Raw genomic sequence first — 23,567 nt, 5'->3', positions numbered from 1 at the left:
TAAGACACACTGTTGCCTTGCTAATCTATCATCTATCTCAGCTGAGTTTCTAATGTACCTAAGCAAAAGATTTGTTAAACCCTAGAGAAAAGCAATTTTTAAGAGTCAAATAGATGAGACCAAGACCCAAGATCAAAACAACCAATGAAGACTTTCTGGTTTTACTTAAATCCATGGAATTAAATAAATAATTTAAAAAAATACTTTGCCAGTCTTAAATCCATGGCCATTCTTGTCTGGTTTTCACTGAAAATGGGAAAGACTAAACCCAAGTGACTGGATGAAAGATGAAAAACAAAAAGCAGAAAAATGATGGGAAATGCAGGCATGCTATGTAAAAAGTACAGACAATAACAGACTAACAACTAGACTTTCCTGTGACTCATGGAAAAATATGTGAAATCAGGTTATCCAAGCTTAAAAATAATGAATCATACAACTTAGAATACAGATGTCAGGAAAGCACATGCCTAATTTTGGATAAAAAACAATAATGAAAGGATATAGAGATATTATGAAAACTTTAATCAATTACTACTATAAAAATCATGTTCTGTATTATTTGAAATTCACATAAAATTAATAATAATTAATATCTATCTCAGTTAAATACTAAGAGATACTACACTCAGTAGTAAGCAATAGGTTTCATGCTTTCTTAAGTTTTGGCTTTTTTAAAACTATCTCTGATTTATGCTTCAAATTAGATGAGAGCATTCCTTAATGCATTTGTTTTGGTAGAAAATCCCAACTTTGGTAATTACAGAGAACAGCTAGAAAACACTTAAGAGATCAACTACTTGGTCAAAAATAAAATGAGAATTCTACCCAAGATTTTAAGCCAATAAAGACTGAAAGATGGAGAACCAGAAAACTTGAATTTTGACTTCAACTTTGTCATCAACTGTGTTACTTTGGTTTCTTCGATCCTTTAAATAATTTATGCTTTAGGTACCTCCTTCCCCCACAGCAGCCAAAGAAACAAGTAAATGTGCTGTTTGGACTACACATTTTTAAAGTTCAAGAACTTTCGATAAACTAGAATTTATATGTGTCTCAAGTTTAACTTTTGAAAACAGAATTATCTCACAAAAGGTATATTTTAATACATCTTTTACATGTTTATAGTTATAAAAACATAAAAACACATATACATACATAAATTTAAATATATCTATCTGCTAGTCACTCAGTTGTGTCTAACTTTTTGTGACCCTATGGACGGTAGCCCGCCAGGCTCCTCTGTCCATGGAATTCTCCAGACAAGAATACTGAAGTGGGTTGCCATTTCCTTCTTCAGAGGATCTTCCCAACCCAGGGATCAAATGTGGGTCTCCTGCATTGCTCCAATACTTATCCAATTCATTGGATAAGACCCTCACACAGGGGAAGACTGAAGGCAGAGGAGAAGAGGGTGACGGAGGATGAGGTGGTTGAATGGCATCACCGACTCAATGGAAATGGGCATGGGCAAACCCTGAGAGATGGTGAGGGATGGGGAGGCCTGACGTGCTGCAGTTCATGGGTTGCAGAGAGTGGTACAGACTTGGTACTTGAACAACAACAACATCTAACTGTCATGTATAGTGGAAACTGTTCAGGTCCTCCTCCCTCCTCCCTTTGGCCAGTTTTCAGCATTAAAACTCTCATCTCCCCTATCTCCTAGCTGCTAAAAAGTGTTGCCTGCTGAGTTCACTTCTGAGACTCTCCCGAGGAATCACCATTCACAGCAGAAAGCTTCTCCACCCATGTCTAAGCATCAAATCCAAGGACTGTAATTTGGGAGTATAAGGATTTGTCCTCCTGACTTCAAGGAAGGACAGTTCAGGACTATCATTTTCCTCCCAGAGCTCCTGTGTGACCTGCTGAGGCCTCTGTCACATCTACATCACAGTTGAACTTTTATCTTGCCTCATCTGTCCCTCACTCCTTACCACATGTGGACCTGTGCCTGTGTGTACGGGCACACTAAGTCACCCAAGTCATGTCCAAATCTTTGCAACCCAAGGATTGTAGCCCAACAGGCTCCTCTGTTCATGGGATTTTCCAGGCAAGAATACTGGAGTGGCTTGGCATGCCCTCCTTCAGGGAGTCTTCCTGACCCAAGGATAGAACCCATTTGTCTTATGCCTCCTGCATTGCCAGGCAGGATCTTTACTACTAGTGCCACCTAGGAAGCTCTTGATCTAAGCACACTCCCTGACAAATTTCTGGCATGCGAATCTCTACTCTCAATCTGTTTTTCTGGAAGCCCAACCTGAAACATCCAATCCTAAGGGCTAGTAAACCACAAGAGGCACCATCAGTCCTTCAAATGACCGTTTCTAAACCACTCTGTGATCACAGCTCAATCAGTTATTTCATGATGGAGAAAGAAGCAAAAAAAAAAAAAAAAATTCAGTTTAATTCCATTTTGATTGGTCAGTCATTATCAGAAAAAAAAAATCATAACAATTTCTAACTGACTTAGCACTTACTGTGTACCAAGCACCACACTTAGCACTTGGTTATATCTTTTAGGAGGCCTGGCGTGCTGCGATTCATGGGGTCGCAAAGAGTCGGACACGACTGAGCGACTGATCTGATCTGATCTGATATCTTTTAAATTCATATTCAGAGCTACATTATTGTTCAGTCACTCAGTTATGTCCAACTCTTTAAGACCCCATGAACTGCAGCAGAACAGGCTTCCCCTGTCATTCACTATCTCCCAGAGTTTGCTCATAGTCATGTCTATTGAGTCGGTGATGTCATCCAACCATCTCATCCTCTTTTGTCCCCTTCTCCTCCCACTTTCAATCTTTCCGAGCATCAGGATCTCTTCAAATGAGTCAGCTCTTCGCATTAGGTGGCCAAAGTCTTGGAGTTTCAGCTTCAGCATCAGTCCTTTCAATGAATACTCAGGACTGATTTCCTTCAGGATGGACTGGTTGGATCTTGGAGCAGTCCAAAGGACTCTCATCTTCTCCAACACCACAGTTCAAAGCATCGATTCTTTGGAGCTCAGCCTTCTTTTTTGGTCCAACTCTCACATCCAAAAATGACTACTGGAAAAACCATAGTTTTGACTAGACAGACCTTTATTGGTAAAGTAATGTCTGTGCTTTTTAATATGCTGTCTAGGTTTGTCATAGCTTTTCTTCCAAGGAGCAAGCGTCTTCTAATTTCTTGGCTGTAGTCACCGTCTGCAGTAATTTTGGAGCCCAAGAAAATAAAGTCTGTCACTATTTCCATTGTTTCCCCATTTATTTGCCAAGAAGTGATGTGACTAGATGCCATGATCTTAGTTTTTGAATGCTGAGTTCCAGTTATTATTATTATCCATGTTTTATAAAGAAGTAAACAGAGGATACATGTGTTAATTATCTTGTCCAAGATCATAGTACTAGTAAGTGGTGGATCTAATCCAAGTTGTTCAGGATTCCAAAATCTATGGTCTACACAACACCCTCTGATCTCCATCAACTTTAGTCACCAAACATGTGCCTGCTGGTTGTACCCTGAGAGAAGGCAAGTGCTATAGCAAAAAACAATCACAACATTCTGAAAAGACCCATCAAATTAGCATGCCTTCTTTATGTAGCAAAGTCAATGTCAAGTATAAGAAATGATGAAGCACTCTAAGTAATGAAAACTCCAGTCTTTGGGTTTCTATTAAACCAGTGCTCAAAACTTAGCTTTATTTTGACTGAAATTATGAAAAATACTACAGTGCTTCTGTACCTTATCTTTGCACCAACTTTTTCCATTTTCAGATGTAAAAGCATAATCTCCATTTCTATGAAGACCTACAAAACCTTCTAGAATTAACACCCAAAAAAGATGTCCTCTTCATCATAGGGGATTAGAATGCAAAAGTATGAAGCCAAGAGTTACCTAGAGTAACACGAAAATTTGGCCTTGGAGTACAAAACGAAGCAGGTCAAAGGCTAACAGAGTTTTGCCAAGAGAACACGCTGGTAATAGCAAACACTCTCTTCCAACAACACAAGAGAAGACTCTACACATGGATATCACCAGATGGTCAATGCTCAAATCAGAATGATTTTATTCTTTGCAGCCAAAGATGGAGAAGCTCTATACAGTCAGCAAAAACAAGAACGGGAGCTGACTGTGGCTCAGATCATCAACTCCTTATTGCCAAATTCAGACTTAAATTGAAGAAAGTAGGGAAAACTACTAGACCATTCAGGTATGACCTAAATCAAATCCCTTATGATTATATAGCACAAGTGACAAACAGATTCAAGGGATTAGATCTGATAGACAGAGTGCTTGAAGAACTATGGATGGAGGTTGGTGACATTGTACAGGAGGCAGTGATCAAGACCATCCCCAAGAAAAAGAAATGCAAAAAGGTAAAATGGTTCTCTGAGGAGGCCTTACAAATAGCTGAGAAAAGAAGAGAAGCAAAAGGCAAAGGAGAAAAGAAAGATATACCCATTAGAATGCAGAGTTTCAAAGAATAGCAAGGAGAGATAAGAAAGCCTTCCTCAGCAATCAATGCAAAGAAATAGAGGAAAACAATAGAATGGGTAAGACTAGAGATCTCTTCAGGGAAATTAGAGATACCAAGGGAACATTTCATGCAAAGATGAGCACAATAAAGGACAGAAATAGTAGGACCTAACAAAACCAGAAGATGTTAAGAAGAGGTGGCAAGAATACAAAGAAAAACTGTACAAAAAAGATCTTCATGACCCAGATAATCACGATGGTGTGATCACTGACCTAGAGCCAGACATCCTGGAATGTGAAGTCAAGTGGGCCTTAGAAAGCATCACTACAAACAAAGCTAGTGGAGGTGATGGAATTCCAGTTGAGCTATTTCAGATCCTGAAAGATGATGCTGTGAAAGTGCTGCACTCAATATGCCAACAAATTTGGAAAACTCAACAGTGGCCACAGGACTGGAAAAGGTCAGTTTTCCTTCCAATCCCAAAGAAAGGCAATGCCAAAGAATGCTCACACTACCGTACAATTGCACTCATCTCACACACTAGTAAAGTAATGCTCAAAATTCTCCAATCCAGGCTTCAGCAATACGTGAACCATGAACTTCCAGATGTTCAAGCTAGATTTAGAAAATGCAGAGGAACCAGAGATCAAATTTCAACATCTGCTGATCATTGAAAAAGCAAGAGAGTTTCAGGAAAACATATACTTTTGCTTTATTGACTATGCCAAAGCCTTTGACTGTGTGGATCACAACAAACTGTGGAAAATTCTTAAAGAGATGAGAATACCAGACCACCTGACCTGGCTCCTCAGAAATCTGCATGGAGGTAGAGATGCAACAGTTAGAACTGGACATGGAACAACAGACTGTTCCAAATTGGGAAAGGAGTACGTCAAGGCTGTCTACTGTCACCCTGCTTATTTAACTTATATGCAAAGTACATCATGAGAAATTCCAGGCTGAAGAAGCGCAAGCTGGAATCAAGATTGCTGGGGAAAATATCAGTAACCTCAGATAGGCAGATGACACCACCCTTTTAGCAGATGACACCACCCTAATGGCAGAAAGTGAAGAAGAACTAAAGAGTCTCTTAAGGAAAGTGCAAGAGGAGAGTGAAAAACTTGGCTTAAAACTCAACATTCAGAAAACTAAGATCATGGCATCTGGTCCCATCACTTTATGGCAAATAGAAGGAGAAACAATGGAAACAGTGACAGACTTTATTTTGGGGGCTCCAAAATCACTGCAGATTGTGTGACTGCAGACATGAAATTAAAAGACACTTGCTCCTTGCAAGAAAAACTACCACCAACCTAGACAACATATTAAAAAGCAGAGACAGTACTTTGCCAACAAAGATCCATCTAGTCAAAGCTATGGTTTTTCCAGTAGTCATTTATGGATGGGAGAGTTTAACTATAAAGAGAGTGCCAAAGGATTGATGCTTTTAAACTGTGGTGTTGGAGAAGACTCTTGAGAGTTCCTTGGACTGCAAGGAGATCCAACCAGTCCATCCTAAAGGAAATCAGTCCCGAACATTCATTGGAACGACCAATGTTGAAGCTGAAACTCCAACACTTTGGCCGCTTGATATGAAGAACTGACACACTGGAAAAGACCCTGATGCTGGGAAAGATTGAAGGCAGGAGGAGAAGGGGATGACAGAGGATGAGACTGTTTGATGGCATCACTGACACAATGCACATGAGTCTGGGTACGTTCCAGGAGTTGGCGATGGACAGGGAGGCCTGCATGCTGCCGTCCATGGGGTCGCTAAGAGTTGAACATGACTGAGCAACTAAACTGAACTGAACTGAATCTCCATTTTAAAAATTAGATGAAATTCAAGCAACTTGAATTTGTGACCAGTGTATATTTTATATATTTAAATTTTCCTTATATTGGCACACTATATTAAAGTAAGTATTAGACTTTTCTAGCAGGGGAATTTACTTGACTTTCAACTTTCCACAATATTAGAAGAGCTGAGTAGTGTAGACAATATAACACTTTCAATTGCATATTTCTCCTGAAAATACATTTTTATAGTTTCAGTAAATTCCTCTTTAAAACAATAATTATTTTTTGTTGACTCCAACATGTATGTCCTAAAGCAAGAGGATTTTAGAAATAGGAATGCACTGAACATGGTCAGGAGTGAGGCAGGAGCCAGCCAGGGTGGAATAGCTGACAACACCTTTCAGACAGGCAGATCTGTGTTTCTGTCTTGCCTGTGTCACTAATCAATTATGTTATTTGATATCTTTGAGTCACATTATTTTCTGCATCATACAGAGTTAATAATACACATCTTTGGAATTGTAGAAGAATTAAATAATGTAATATTTTCAAAGTTTAAGAAGGAACCTCTTAGGCATTTAATTAGTAGGTACTGTTATCCTTGACAAAGACAAGATGTGTATAAAATTTTAGTGGGGTTTGGCATACGGGAAGTCCCTTTGTTTTGCTTTGTTTTATTTCAAAGGAACCCATAAAGGAACTAGCCAGTGAAAATGCTTGAAAAGCATTCATTTTACATGTAAGTGCCAAACAGAAGTAATTGTACAAAAGAAGGAAATGGCAGGAAAAGACAGTAAATTAACATAATAGCATAATGTAACATTTAGCCCAGAAATGTTTTTGCTTTACTCAAATTCATTTCCAGGAAGCAAGAGGATTCACCACTTTTCTTTTTTATGAAAACAGAAACTCCCTTAGGGGATGGTAGGAGTGAGCCAGCTAGCAAAACCCCAAATCTGGGAGGGCTACAAGTCGTTTCCTAAGCCTACACAAAATGCATCGTACACAGATGGTCTGATGAAAAGAATCTTCCTTTGCCTTGAAAATTCTTTTGGGAAGCCAACTATTGTTGCAATTTAAAATATCTATGAGATATAATCATTTTTAAAACAATCAAACCTTAAATTGATGTTTAATAAGGCATAATCAAAACATATGAAAAAAACCCCATGTTTAAAATAAGGATGGATGTGAATATAAAACATACACTTGCAAAGACAAGATCTATTTTGACCTACAGGTTGCAAGGCAAACCTAAAAATACTGAGAGCATTTGGCAAATGTTGTTCAGTCGCTCAGTCATGTCCAATTCTTTGTGACCCCATGGACTGCAGCACACCAGGCTTCCCTGTCCTTCAGCATCTCCTGGAGTTTGCTCAAAGTGATGTTCACTGAGTTGGTATGCCATCCAACCTTCTCATCCTCTGTCGCCCCCTTCTCCTGCCTTCAGTCTTTCAAAGCATCAGGGTCTTTTCCAACGAGTCAGCTCGTCTCATCATGTGGCCAAAGTATTGGAGCTCTGCCTTTAGCATCAGTCTTTCCAGTGAATATTCAAGTTTGATTTCATTTAGGCTGACCGGTTTGATCTCCTTGCTGTCCAAGGGACTCTCAAAAGTCTTCTCCAGCACCACAGTTCAAAATGTCAAATTACCAACAGAAATTAGGAACAAGTAATTTTCCATTGGTAGCCCTGAGAATGGGGCAGTAGAAGTGAAAAATGACCTGCTGGCTCTGACCAGACATTCTCAGGAAACTGTTTGCACTTGACTTTAGTGGTTCTTCCCCAGCCAACTTTGTCACAAGTACATTTCCTGCTCCTTTTCGTAGCTAAAGATAGTCATCATGACCTTAAAGATTAGACTCAGAATCTGACTGGAAGCTGGCTCTTTGACTGACAGTCATATCAGCCAAAGCATTTCTTGCTTCTCCTTGAGTTCAGTTCAGTTCAGTCGCTCAGTCGTGTCCGACTCTTTGAGACCCCATGAATCGCAGCATGCCAGGCCTCCTGTTCATCACCAACTCCCAGAGTTCACTGAGACTCACGTCCATCGAGTCAGTGATGCCATCCAGCCATCTCATCCTCCGTCGTCCCCTTCTCCTCCTGCCCCCAATCCCTTCCAGCTTCAGAGTCTTTTCCAATGAGTCAACTCTTCGCATGAGGTGGCCAAAGTACTGGAGTTTCAGCTTTAGCATCATTCCTTCCAGGAATACCCAGGGCTGATCTCCTTCGGAATGGACTGGTTGGATCTCCTTGCAGTCCAAGGGACTCTCAAGAGTCTTCTCCAACACCACAGTTCAAAAGCATCAATTCTTCAGCGCTCAGCTTTCTTCACAGTCCAACTCTCACATCCATACATGACCACAGGAAAAACCATAGCCTTGACTAGACGGACCTTTGTTGGCAAAGTAATGTCTCTGCTTTTCAATATGTTTCTCCTTAATTCCTCTTTTTCTTTTCTCTGCCTTTATCTTTCAAGTAAGAGATGGAAGGAAAAGATAATCCATCTTTTAAATATTTCTCAAGGTAAGTCCCAAACACTGACTATATATTAAGTGTTTTTCACTCTTTCAACAGATATATATTGTGTTACTCTGTGTACCAGACACTGAACTATGAATGTATCCTTCAAAGGGCTCCTGAATCTTATGGTTTAGGAGGAAATGCTAGTCATTCAGTTGTGTCCAATCCTTTGCTACCCCATGGACAGTAGCTTGCCAGGGTCCTCTGTCTGAGGGATTCTCCAGGCAAGAATATTGTTGTTGGTTCCCACGCCCTTCTCCAGGGGATCTTCCTAACCCAGGGATTGAATTTGGTTCTCCTGCCTTGCAGGCAGATTCTTTACCACCTGAGAAACAGGCATTAAACAAGTAATTTAATGGCACTAATTGCTGAAGAGAATATGCAGTGTCTTATAAGAGGAAAAGGTCAAGAGAATGTGTGGTATTTGGGGTGTGAATAAATGGAAGACACAATAATTGGTTCCCAGGGCAAAGAGATTAGTTTAGACAAAGAACTTAGAGTGAGAAAGTAAAAATGGGTTTAAAAAATGGATGAGTAAAATTTAATGGCACTATTTGTTAAAGAATGTTTGATAAACCATTAATGGGGTAAAAGACATTGTGAATTTTTAAGTGATTTTTGTAAGCACTATTTTCCAAACTATTTTAGGTCCTTTTCCCCTTGTTTTTCTTAGGGAATCTTCAGAGAACCATGTTCCTTTAAGAGAACCAAAGAAATGTCCTAGAAGCAGCAGAAAGAATAAGGAAAAATCTTGTCTTAATTGAAGAAAGTAAGAGAGAAGAAAAACTATGATGGATACAGAATCCCAGGCATCCACCCTTTTTGCCTCATCCAACACACTCTGATGGAGAAGGAAATGGTAACCCACTCCAATATTCTTGTCTGGGAAATCCCATGGATAGAAGAGCCTGGCGAGCTCTAGTCCATGGGGTCAGAAAGAGTCGGACAGGACTGAGCAGCTGAACTATAACAATAAAACTTTGAACCTTTTAGTCATATTTCTACACCTTGGGATTTCAAGGCTTCCTCATCCTTCACTATCTCCCAGAGTTTGCTCAAATTCATATCCATTGAGTTGGTGGTGCTACCTAACATCTCATCCTCTGCCACCGTCTTCTCCTCCCACCTTTAATATTTCCCAGTATTGGGGTCTTTTCCATTGAGTCAGTTCTTTGCAACAAGTGGCCAAAGTATTGAAGTTTCAGCTTCAGCTGAATGAATATTCCAATGAATATTCAGGACTGATTTCCTTTAGGATGGACTGGTTTGATCTCCCTGCTGTCCATGGGACTCTCAAGAGTCTTTTCTAGCACCACAGTTTGAAGGCATCAATTCTTCAGTGCTCAGTCTTCTATATGGTCCAACTCTCACATCCATACATGTCTACTGGAAAAACCAAAGCTTTGACTATGTGGACCTTTGTCAGTAATGTGATGTCTCTGCTTTTTAATATGCTGTCTAGGTTTGTCATAGCTTTGCTTCCAAAGAGAAAGTGTCTTTTCAATTTTATGGGTGCAGTCACAATTGGCAATGATTCTGGAGATCAACAAAAGAAAATCTGTCACTGTTTTTACTTTTCCCCCTTCTACTTGCCATGAAGTGATGGGACCAGATGCCATGATCTTCATTTTTTAAATGCTGAATTTTAAGCCAACTCTCCTGTTTCACCCTCATCAAGGGGCTCTTAATTCCTCTTCATTTTCTACCATTAGAGTGGTATCATATCTGAGGTTGTTGATATTTCTCCCAACTATCTTGATTCCAGCGTGTGATTCATCCAGTCCAGTTTTTTTCATGATGTACTCTGAATATAAGTTAAATAAACAGGATGACAATATACAGTCTTGATGTACTCTTTCCCAACTTGGAACTAGTCTGTTGTTCCATGTTCTGTTCTAACTGCTGCTTCTTGACCTGAATACAGGTTTTTTTAGGAAACAGGTAAGTTGGTCTGGCATTCCCATCTCTTTAAAAATTTTTCAGTTTTAACTGATCCACACAGTCAGAGGCTATTGTCAATGAAGCAGATGTAGATTTTTTCTGGAACTCCTTTCCTTTCTCTGTGATCCAAAAAATGTTTACAATTTGACTCTGGTTCCTCTGCCTTTTCTAAACTCAGCTTGTACACCACCAAGTTCTCAGTTCACATGCTGCTAAGACTAGCTTCAAGGATTTTGAGCTTTACCGTGCTGAAAGAAAGTGAAAGCATCAGTTGCTCAGTCTTGTCCAATTCTTTGTGGACCTATGGACTGTAGCCCTCCAGGCTCTTCTGTCCTTGAACGCAATTTGGTAATTGATAGAGTACAGTATGATAGTTTTAACATTCTTTGGCAGTGCTCTTCTTTAGAACTGGAATGAAAACTGACCTTTTCCAGTCCTGTGGCCACTGGTGAGTTTTCCACATTTGCTGACATATCGAGTGCAGCACTTCAACAGCATCATCTTTTAGGATTTCAAATAGCTCATCTAGAATTCTATTACTTCCACTAGCTTCATGCACAGTAATGCTTCCTAAGGTCCACTTGACTTCACACTCCAGGATGTAAGGTTCTAGGTAAGTGATCACACCATCATGGTTATCCAGGTCATTAAGACCTTTCTGTATAGTTCTCCTGTGTACTCTTGCTACCTCTGCTTAATACCTTTTGCTTCTGTTAGGTCCTTATCATTTCTGTCCTTTATCATGCCCATCCTTGCATGAAATGTTCCCTTGATATCTCTAGTTTTCTAGAAGAGATCTCTAAAAGAGAAAGTCTTTCCCATTCTGTTGTTTTCCTCTATTTCTTTGTTCATGTAAGAAGGCTTTCTTATCTCTCCTTCTATTCTCTGGGACTCTGTTTTCAGTTTGGTATACTTTTCCTTTACTTCCTTGCCTTTCACTTCTCTTCTTTCCTCAGCTATTTGTTAAGCCTCCTCAGACAACCACTTTGTCTTTTTGCATTTCTTTTTCTTTGGGATGGTTTTAGTCACTGGTTCCTGTTCAATAGTATGAACTTCCATGCACAGTTCTTCAGACGCTGTCTACCACATCTAATCCCTTGAGTCTACTCTTCATCTCCACTGCATAATCATAAGGGATTAGATAAATAACTCCTGCTTTTTCTTTAAACATTTGACACTTTCTCTTGGTTTGTGTTATTCCTTAAATACAAATATTTCTGGCCTAGCCATCCTCACAATTACATGCTCTCAAGGGGCAAATTCAAACTGCAAATAAAAATTATAAGACTTGCTAACATAAATTGACATGCTTGATAATTTTCACATTTCAGATTGTGTTCTATGTGCTTTATTTGTAGTAGTTCATCTGAACTCATAAGGTGTGTGTGAATAGCTACTGTTTTTATATAATATTACACTAAGAAATGAATGTACAAAAAAGATGAAGTAACTTGGCCAAGGTTTCCAAGTTTTCAACTTGAATAATACATTACATTTAACAGCGGTTCCAATAGGAGCTTTCCAGATCATGCTAGTGATTAAGAACTGTCTGCCAATGCAGGAGACATAAGAGACACAGGTTCTATCCTGGGTCGGGTAGATCTCCTGGATAGGGCATGGTAACCCACTCCAGTATTCTTGCCTGGAAAATCTCATGGACAGAGGGGCCTGGAGGGCTACAGTCCATGGGGTCACAAAGAGTTGGACACGATTGAAGTGACCTGCAGACAGCACAGCCAATTCCAGCAGAACTCCATCTCTAAACTTTAGCACGTCAACACGCTGTTTTCCTGGACCTCCCCCCATAATTTGTTCAATTCTAACATGTAAACACGTGGTCCCTGTCTCAGTTACTTTTGTTAGAAACTGAATAAAATCCTAACCTCCATCATCAATGGAAAATCTTAAATAAATTACATTGTGTTTCTACCGTGACATACAGTGATTAAAAATAATGAGGCATTTACAAATACATAACATGGAAAGTTGTCCATAATCTATTGGTGAGTGAAAAAAGAAAACTTTAAAACAAAGGATCCAGCAAATGAATGGCAGACACCCATATATGCCAAAGAATGTAAGAAAATATCTGTAAGACTTTGTCAAACTCAAGAACAGGACTTGGGAGAGGGGTAATGAGGAAAAGTTATGATGTGATCGTATATGCTTCTGAATTATTTACTTTTTTCATAATGGGCTCATGCCATTTGTATAAGGCAAAAAATAATATTAGGAAATGGGCTAACAATATTTGATGATACCATGATTTAGCTAGATTTCCCCGCATTATTTGTTCTATTTTATTTTTCTGACTTTATTTTCCTTTTCCTTCTCCATACACAGCCTAGATGCCAATTACACTGAGCTTTTTCTTTTCTAAACATTTTCTTATGCTTCCATCTCAACCCACAGTATTCTAGTTCCTTAAATTTAATTTCTCTAAAGAAAACCATGCACATTTTATAATTTGGTACATATTTTATAAAAAGAAGAGTCTAAATATTCAGGAAATTTTCTGCATTTTGAATCAAAAATATTTTATAAATTAAACATAATATTTCCTGAAGTTTAAATTTTAAGAAAATAATTAATGGTTACGAAGTTTCTGTCTAGCTAATTATATTTCTTGTAAAAAGATGGTTTACTTAAACATTAAGAATATTGTGACAGCCTTGAATGATTTTTAGAATGAGGTGGAGTGCATACACGCACAAAGAGAAAGATGCATTTCATTCGAAACATTAGAAAATCCAAAAACAAGTTTCTTACCATTGTGAGAGTAAATGGATGGTTTTCTAATGCAGACACACTGGGACAATGTAGAATAATATACTAAAAAACAACAAACAACTTTTAAATGACCAAGAAAGAAGTTCAAATATCTTAATAATGCTAATTTTGAAAAAACAGAATAAGGGTATTTTAAAAGTTGCTGGACACTGACTCACCTGGCCAGGTCTTGCTTTAAAATTTTCTTTGACCATTCGGATTTCCACGACATCTGACGGATGACTTGTGACTGAGATGATGGTGACTGGCTTGTTGCTCCGGATACACCTGTAAAGCCTTTCAGCACAATATAGGCACAAAGGTCCAGAAATCCAAAGCCAGGTCTAATGGAGAATTTTTGAAATACACTTTAAGAAATACTTGTGTTATAGGACTCTTTATATCCTGCCTCACTGCTTATTTGACACATTACAGTAATAATACAGCAATGATAATTTAATCTGTATTTGAAATAACAAAGTGTAAAGAAAAATGAGTAAAAAGCAACAGATGCTCACTGCAACTTACTGAAACAAGAGTAAAGTATAAAATAGAAGGGAAAGTAATGTCAGGACCCTACCCTATCCTATAATATTATAAATACTGAGTTGTAAAATCAGTTTATTGAATGCTTGATATTATCTGCTTGGGGCTGTGCTAAAATACATGCATTTTTTAAATATTCACAATAACTCTTTGAAGCAATTATTGTCAGCCTTAATTTTCTGATGAGGAAATTGTGGCTTAAATATGTAAATATACTCTGACCAACCTCTATAAACTAACATGTAGGAGAAAAAGAATACAAATCCAAATTACCTTGCCACTATCAAGGGTATAACTACCATTAACAGGTGGTTTATTGTTTCATATATCCTTCTGGGCCCACAAGAATATATGTTGTATATATACAATATCTTTCTCTAAAGGAAGAAGAAAGAGAAGTAAAAGCTCAAGTAAATCTGGAGTATTTTAGTAAAAAATGTACCAGTCAAATATTTGTTTCAAAAAATGAGAACCCTAGGTATTTTTAATGCACACAATATGCATGCATAATATACATATACAAAATGTATAACCAATGTAAAATATGTATATGCACATATTTTTAAGCATGGGCATACCACATGTGTTGTTCACAATTTACTTTTACATAATATAATATGAACAGAAGATACTATTTAGAATTTGGAAACCATGACAATTTTGCATGTATGCTGGAGGCATAACCCTGATCCCAGGATAAGTGCATAGCCTGTGTGGTCAACCTTTCTCCTACAACTACACACTTTATCTCCCTCAAAACTTGGAGGCCCCCAACCCAAATGTATTTTCATGGTCACCTTTTAAAACCTAATCTATAGAGTTATTCCAGAAGGTCCTTCTTCCTTCCATGCAAATCATGCCTGCTCCTCACATTTATTGGGTTGGCCAAAAAGTTTATTCAGATTTTTGCATTCCCATCTTATAGAAAAACCCAAACGAACTTTTTGGCCAACCCAACAGTTAGGAACTGTGTGCAGAGTAAGCATCACAGGACAACCTCTGCAACTTTGGGACAGTTGCTTAGCCTTTGGGCATCACACAAGTGAAATGGGACTCACAATACCTGCCTTCCCTAACATAAACCATTGTGTGAAGCCAGAAAAGCTCTGAAGATTGTAAAGCTTAAAAGAAATCTAGAGGACTGTTATTAATAAGAAAACAAGACTAGCACACTCATTCCAAAGGCATCTACAGATCACTATCTTTCGACTCCCCTTTCTTCTTAAAACAGACATTCAATTTCACTATTTCCCGACTTTCATTTGGTACAGACACAGAATACAGGGTGTAATATCCACGTGGGCAGCTCCCATGGCTACAAGGGAAGATTATGACTCTTACCAAACTACTAGTTGGCTATTTGGGGAAGAGGTTTCGTAAGAGCAAGGTAATTTGGTTTTGTATTCTTCTTCTCCTACATGTTAGTTTATAGAGGTTGGTCAGAGTATATTTACATATTTAAGCCACAATTTCCTCATCAGAAAATTAAGGCTGACAATAATTACTTCAAAGAGTTATTGTGCATATTAAAAAAAAATGCATATAATGTATTTTAGCACAGCCCCAAGCAGATAATGGCAACCCACTCCAGTATTCTTGCCTGGAAAATCCCATGGACGCAGAAGCCTGGTGGGCTATAGTCCATGGGGTCACAAAGAGTCAGACACGACTGAGCGACTTGACTTGACTTTGAAGCAGATAATATCAAGCATTCAATAAACTGATTTTACAACTCAGTATTTATAATATTATACATAATATTGTACCATAATAATATTATACCATAATTTCCTCATCAGAAAATTAAGGATGATGGTAATTGCTCCAAAGAGTTATTGTGAATATTAAAAAAGCATACAGTATATTTTAGCACAGCCCCTAGCAGATGATACTAAGCATTCAATAAATTTATTTTACAGCTTAGTGTTCATAATATTATACATAATATTACACTATACTGTAATAATTATTACTAGTAATACTAGTTTTTTCACTATTATTGTTCTTATTCAACCTACTTTTCTCAATGCATAAGGAACATATCTTTGCCACCTTTCTTATGGCAAGCATCAGTGCCACAATTTGCAAAGATCATATGATGAGTTAAACAGGAATTTTCTATATTCTGTAATATCATAGGTCTATCTCATTGAACAGTAGGCTGGCTATTATGTAATAACACGTACTAATTTGCTACTGAAACAGCCTGAAACCTTCTCTTCTGGAGGAATAACTGCTGTATTACCTTCAAAAACATGTTTAAATGCAATGTTGATCAATTTTTTATAGGAACATGGACTTTGCAGAGATCAGTAAAGACACAGGACTAATCTGACCTGTGGAAAATTAGCTTGGAACCTGGGCTCTTCCATACAAATCTTCACAAATGTGTTCTGGGTAAGTTCATCAGGCTTTGAAAATCCTCCAGGAAAAGATTCGTGAAAATGTTCTGAGAGATGCTCTGGTAAATGAGTATTCTGGTAGTGGGTTCCATTAAGATTAATGCAGCCAGGAGGGTGGGTATCTAAATTAGTTTGATACTTCAGCAGCCCTCTAAAATTCATAAAAAAATAAAAACAAAGAGATAAAAAGGAAATTGAAATCACAGTCACAATATAATAAAATAACCTTTTTTTCTTGTTGACTTCCACATACCATTTATTCAAGAAGTGCTTCTCATATGTCTTACATAACAGTAATTGAGAAATCTTAAAAATCTTAACAAATTCATTACTGTGGAACTAAATTTAAAAATTTGGCCCTCCCCCAAAATATACCATATGAACAGAAGATACTATATAGAATTTGGAAACCATGACAATTCTGCATGTATGCTGGAGGCATAACCCTGATCCATAAATCCATGGTAGGGAAGAGGCATGCAATCTTTCCAAATATTCTTGAATTTGACAGCTTTTATTTCAAGTCTATTAAGCATTTATACAATCACATAGAAGTTTTCACTTCAATAAACACTATAATATGAGTACTTTCACTATAATTTCAAACACAAATGGAAAAGTACAGGGTTCACATTTGATTTGGCTAAGACGAGACAAAACAAGCCTTGCTGATTCACAGAGAAATGTTAAACAAACACGATAACAGAAACTGGAAACGTGCATCTCCTATGGTCCGAAAAAAATTAATACACTCCATAAGACCCTAAACCTGTGTACTTTTCAATTTCTCCATAAACAAGAACCACAGTAAAGGCCCACAATAATGAATCAGGAAGGAAAACCTAAAACCCTAAAATCCCATTCTGATTATTTCATATTTTGTGAGATTTAAGATAAGTCTTCAACTTTCTCTGTTCTGTATTTTTTATCAAAAGGAGTTAAGTAAGATCTACTTCATAGGGATAGCGCATCAAATCATAGATTTATATGAGTTTTTTTTCTTTTGCATAAGTAAATCTTGAAGAAAAAACTAAGACTTTGAAAAGCATTGAAATGTTTATTTTAATTTTGAAAATATTAAAATTTTAGTTTCCAAAATTCTTTTTCTTGGTTGGCTACGAGTGTTTTAAAATTGCCCTTCATGCTAACCCTAACCCTAAACTTTCATGTTTTAAATTACCCAAATAATTTTAGTATATTTAAAAAGTACATCTTTAAGTTTACCACAGCTACAATAATTATGTAAATGATTTTCACAAAGATAATATTTTAAAACAACAAAGACTATAACAAGAATAATGGTATGAAATAGATCTAACATATGAGAGTTAGGAAAGCAATGACTTAAGTCTTTGGTGGAATGTACCATCTACTCAACTTGGTCATTCTCTCATTTTCTCCTGATGCTTATGCTCAATTCCCTTTCACTTTTCATTTTATTTTACTTTCTTCCCATAACTAATCATCAGAGAACACACAGTACATGTAATGAGCTTCTAGGTAGTGAATTACATTACATAATATCCAGGGTAGGCCACACACACATTTTTTTGAAGTAATGTAAATATGGTCTAAGTATGGAAGAAATTAGGAGAAGGCAATGGCACCCCATTCCAGTACTCTTGCCTGGAAAATCCCAAGGGCAGAGGAGCCTGGTAGGCTCCAGTCCATGGGGTTGCTAGGAGTGGGGCACGACTGAGCGACTTCACTTTCACTTTTCACTTTCATGTATGGGAGAAGGAAATGGCAACCCACTCCAGTGTTCTTGCCTGGAGAATCCCAGGGATGGAGGAGCCTGGTGGGCTGCCATCTGTGGGGTCGCACAGAGTCAGACACAACTGAAGTGACTTAGCAGTAGCAGCATGGAAGAAATGCACAGATATTGTACAAGTATGAGAGAAGTATGTAATTCTTTATAAAATTCTAGTCACATAATACAATTGCTGTGCCATTCTACTTAGAAAATCTGATAATTTGGTACAGCTTTGATTACAAGTAATGAGTTACCCAAACTTGCTGCTCCTACTGACTACCCTGAGGGTAGTGGCTGACAGGCAGACAGGCCAAAAACCTGGAGCAGTTTTTCTATTGGCCATAAATTGAACAAACTGGGATAATGCAACTGGCATGATCCTACATGGTGCTACCAAGTTCAAGAAATACTCAAACCTGGCTCCTAACCCTTCAGAAACTTAAGATCCACTTTAGAAGGTATCTTTAGAGAAGCTAAACATAACTCAGACCACAGATGATGACTTGATTGGAATGATTTAATGACAGCTTAGTAATGTATAGTAAGTATGAGGTCCAGACCAAAACAATTTATATTCATTTCATATTATCCTCACAACTACTGTAAATAGGAATAACTATTTATCAATTAAGAAACTATTTTAACAGATTAAGTAATATCACAGCAAGTAAGTGGCAGAGCTAAGATTTGAACCCAGGTTTGACTCAAATTCTATGGCTCTTCACCTCTTACTATACAGCATGCTAACTCACTGGATCACTAGATCCTCAAAACTTTCATTCGAAAAAGATAAAGGATGGACAGATCAATATTTACTAAGAAAGTATGTCAGAAAATTTGTAAACATCTATTTCCTACTTGAGTTTCTCTGGTGGCTCAGTGGCAAAGAACCCGCCTGCCAATGCAGGAGACACGGGTCAGATCTCTGGGTTGGGAGGATCCCTTGAAGGAAATGGAAACTCACTCCAGTATTCTTGCTTGGAGAATCCCATGAACAGAGGAGCCTGGTGGGCTAAAGTTCACAGGGTCGTAAAAGAGTCAGACACGACTTAGTGACTACATAACTAACATAACTAAATAACTAAACAACAATAACAACGAATTTCCCACTTAAACTTCAAAATGACATACAAGGTGTTTTTATTCCCATTTTACAGATGAGAAACCCATATTGTGCAGGTAAGAGATTCAGTCAGTAGTAGTCAAAGCATGGGGCTTCCCTGGTGGCTCAGATGGTAAAGAATCTGCCTGCAATGCAAGAGACCTGGGTTCAATTCCTGGGTTGGGAGGATCCCTTGGAGAAAGGAATGGCATGGTATTCAGAAACTTGATCTCCCTCATTCCAAAAACCTATGTCACACAAAGAAAATAAGTAGGTTAAAGAAGGAGACATCCAAGAAAGGGGTTCAATATGAACAAAAGCCTGGAAATTAGGTCAGATAGAGTGTCGTGTGTCTGTGTGTGTGTGTAAGAGACAGAGAAAGTGAGAGAAAAAGAGAGAGAGAAAGAGAGAGAGAAGGGGCTGCTGAACATCAGGCAAAGGAATGTAATTTATTCCTTCTCCTAAATCATACAGCATTCAGGTTGGAAATTACCCCATGTACAAATGGTCCTTATTAGGATAAATGTTGTTGCCATGCAGTACAAATCTTCAGTTCAGTTCAGTTCAGTCGCTCAGTTGTATCCAACTCTTTGCTACCCCATGAACCACAGCACGCCAGGCCTCCCTGTCCATCACCTACTCCTGGAGTCCACCCAAACCCATGTCCATCGAGTCGGTGATGCCATCCAACCATCTCATCTTCTGTCTTCCCTTTCTCCTCCTGCCCTCAATCTTTCCCAGCATCACAAATCTTCAGACCAGTCCAATCAAATAAACAATGTTGTTCCTGGTACATAAAGTAGCACAAAATTTTCTAAAATCCCTTTTACTTTGGAGAGCTTTATGTTATTTTAAGCTGTTCTCAAGTTTAATGGCATAGGTTACCTATGTCTATGCCCATTAAAGTGGTATTTTCTTTGTCTCAGAATATAATTATTGTCATTGAAGGAACACATACTAAAGAAAAAAGATCTACAGACAGACAATGATAAACAAACAAAAATTACCATTCATCAGAAAAAAAATCAAGCACAGAATCTTGGGGTTTTTGTATAAACTGTGTGTATTAGTCACTCAGAGGTGTCTGACTCTATGCGACCCCATGGACTGTAGCCCACCAGGCTCCTCTGTCCATGGAATTCTCCAGGCAAGAATACTGGAGTGGGTACCCATTCCCTTTTCCAGGGGATCTTCCTGATCCAGGGATTGAACCTGGGTCTTCTGCATTGCAGGCAGATTTTTTACCATCTGAGCTACCAAGGAAGCCCTTTGTATAAATTAGGTGGTAAAGATACTGAGGAGTTCAAAAGGTAGGACAGTGGCAGGTTTTGAACTTAGTATCAAAAGGAGAGGTAGTACATGCCAGACAGGTGCTTGCTGCTTTACTATTTAATCTATTTCCACAAACTTCATAATACATGTATGTGGTACAGATGACTGGCCTCAAAGGAAATTTAAAAAAATAGGGGATAGAGGTATACATATAGCTAACTCACTTTGCTGTACAGCAGAAACTAACATAACATTGTAAAGTAACTATATTCCAATAAAAATAAGAATAAAAAAAGATCAGTCTCCTCATCTTAGAATGAGTGAAAACATTCAGAGCTGTTAGGTAATCTGCCCAAGACCACACTGTCAGTCAGTGGTCAAGTCAGACAAAGGCCATGCTCTTCCCGTGTACCAGGCTTGCTCTCCCTGCAGAATTTGCATTCTGCTTATGAACAATTCTCTGAAATCAAAGGCCTAAGTATGCAAAGAATACAATTTTATGGCTCTACATGACTGTATATATCTAAAAAAAGGAAGTAGTATATTTCTAGCTAGCCAATAATTTTATGTTATTTTTAAAGTTCAATGAAGTGCAATAAACTTACCTTTTCATTGTATTAGTGAAAAACGAGTGTTCATTTCTTTGGTACTAGTGCAGAACTACGGGATTGTGCAGACAGCTAAGGGAGTTGGTGATGGACAGGGACGCCTGGCGTGCTGCAGTCCATGGTGTCACAGAGAGTTGGACACAACTGAGCAACTGAACTGAACTGAAGTGCAGAAATTCTTAGAACATGCAACCTTAAATAAAACATCTCTTTAAAAATATATTTCAAGCTCCTAAAATACTTTCACTCTGAAGAATTTTGAATTTTGTGGTTGTTCAGTCGCCAAATTGTGTCCCACTCTCTACAACCCCATGACTGCAGCACACCAGGCTTCCCTGTCCTTCATCTCCTGGAGTTTGCTCAAATCCACGTCCAGTGAGTCAGAGATACCATCAAACTACTTCATTCTCTGTTGACCCCTTCTCCTCCTGCCCTCAATCTTTCCCAACACCAAGGTCGTTTCCAGAAAGTCAGCTTTTCATATCAGGTGAATATTGAATAGTAATGCACATTAAATATTATAGACATGGGATTGATAGATAAAATCAAATATAATCTTTTAATCTAATTACTTCAGTGTGACAACATTTGTTAAAACTGAGTTCCATATGTGGTCTCGATGATTTATTTGAGTCCCTAGTACCTATACGTATTTCAGCAGACCTAATATACCTGCCTTTCTTTAGAGTTTAATGCAATAACAAAGCTCATTTGAAGTAATGCTTTAAAAAATGCACAGCTCTCCTCTGTACCTGCCAAGTAATCCTGATCTTCCTCATTGCCCTACCTCCCCACTGAGATATACCTATTTCACACTGATTATTATTTAAGTTTTGGGACTGATTAATTTAAATGATATAGCCTCTGCCTTCAAGAAGCTTACAGTTTGGTGCACTGCCACCCGAAAGCACTTTATGTGATGGTGGAAATGATCTAAATCTGTGTTGTCCAGCCATGGGCTACTTGTAGCTGTTGAAATGTGGTAGTACAGGCAAAAATTGAATTTATCATATTATTTCACTCTAATTAATCTAAACTGAATAGCCATTCCACAAATTTAATGGGTATAATTAGATATGAAAGCAAGAACAGCAACAAAAATCCAAAATCAGTAATGCTATATAGATGTGTAATGACCTCTAAAGAATATACAGAGATGATGAACTCTGATTATGACATTCTGGAAAGGGCTTTGTGGGATAAGCAACTGAAGGAAATGGAGATCCCAGTGTAACAGGATAGGGAAATGAATTCCAATATGAGAGACTACAATGAACAAAATATACTGTTTATGCCCAAACTAGTAGAAGGGCTAATATCTTGTGCATTATATATTTCCCTTATAACCATACTCATTGCCAAATCTCTTCAACTCTCCAGCAAGTTTCTTTCATGTTTTGAGTCTTCAATGTATTTCTAGCGAATTAATTTTTCAAAGCAAATAATAACTACACAATTTTTTAAATATGGCAAGTGCATCTCAAAGTTAAAAGGAACACTCTTATATTGTTGTATCTCTTAAAATTAAATGAAAAATCATTTGAAAATGAAAAAGGAAAGAAAAAGATGTTAGTCAATTGGAAGCAGAAAGTCTTGCCAAGTTAAGACAGGGTACAGTAGGGGATGGAGGTACACAGACTATGGGAATAAGAATGCTTATTACTAATTTTTTGGGGGGTATTATGTTCCAAAAGAGAGATTTTTAAGTATATGTGGGAATGTCTAGTGTTCTTCAATCATGAGAAATCAAGGATTTTATGGTTTATCAAAATATGTGGTTGTAGACACAATTGTTTTTGCACTCATAAGGATTTCAAGCTGCACTTTCAACACTCAACAGCGTTTCCACAAAACAGGTTTCCTTCTATTTTTCCATTTTGCCTCAAGAAATACTTCAGTTATACTACTAACTTTTTAATGCCTGGTTGTGACAAAGTCATTGAAAGTAATATGGTACACAGAATAAATCTTTACCAGATTAAAACACAGAACTCACAAGAACATTTTCTAGTAAAAGTTAAATACTACAAAACACCGTGCCTGCCCAAAGGAGTGTCACAAAATCATCTCTACTTTAATTGCAAGTTACAAATTTCTAACAAAGGCAGTGTAGCTTATGAGACCTTTATGTTTTTAATGATTTTAATCCTTTTTTAAAGTAGAGGAAAAAGTCCCACAAGGAATGTATTTTTTACCTAGTATTCTATAACATACAAAATGCTCCTTTTCTTTATAGAAAACAATATAATACCTAATTACTGGCCGTTCTTTTCACTTTGCTTCAAGTACAAAAAACAAAAAGCTTAAGAAAATAACAAAATACACCCAAATTCAATATTTCAAAACCCACTGGAATTCGCTGGATTCTGTGGAATCTACTAGAATGTACACTAC

At 37.7% G+C, this 23,567-nt stretch overlaps 1 protein-coding gene across 3 annotated transcripts in view; it reads right to left on the bottom strand.

Moving 5' to 3' along the window:
* NOX4 (NADPH oxidase 4) overlaps window positions 1-23,567 on the bottom strand; it is a 189,644-nt gene that overhangs the window by 96,233 nt on the left and 69,844 nt on the right. For all 3 annotated transcript variants that reach the window (XM_019955215.2, XM_019955214.2, XM_070783416.1), the window contains exons 9-11: window positions 16,373-16,589; window positions 13,670-13,834; window positions 13,491-13,553 (exon numbers count right to left, since the gene is read on the bottom strand). In XM_019955215.2, coding sequence (XP_019810774.2) covers window positions 13,491-13,553; window positions 13,670-13,834; window positions 16,373-16,589 — 445 coding nt within the window. The remainder of the gene's footprint in view (window positions 1-13,490; window positions 13,554-13,669; window positions 13,835-16,372; window positions 16,590-23,567) is intronic.

Source organism: Bos indicus, chromosome 29 (assembly GCF_029378745.1).
Source record: "Bos indicus isolate NIAB-ARS_2022 breed Sahiwal x Tharparkar chromosome 29, NIAB-ARS_B.indTharparkar_mat_pri_1.0, whole genome shotgun sequence".
Classification (NCBI taxonomy): Eukaryota; Metazoa; Chordata; class Mammalia; order Artiodactyla; family Bovidae; genus Bos; species Bos indicus.
The sequence above is the reverse complement of the archived record's forward strand: the minus strand, read 5'-3'. Positions and strand labels throughout refer to the sequence as shown.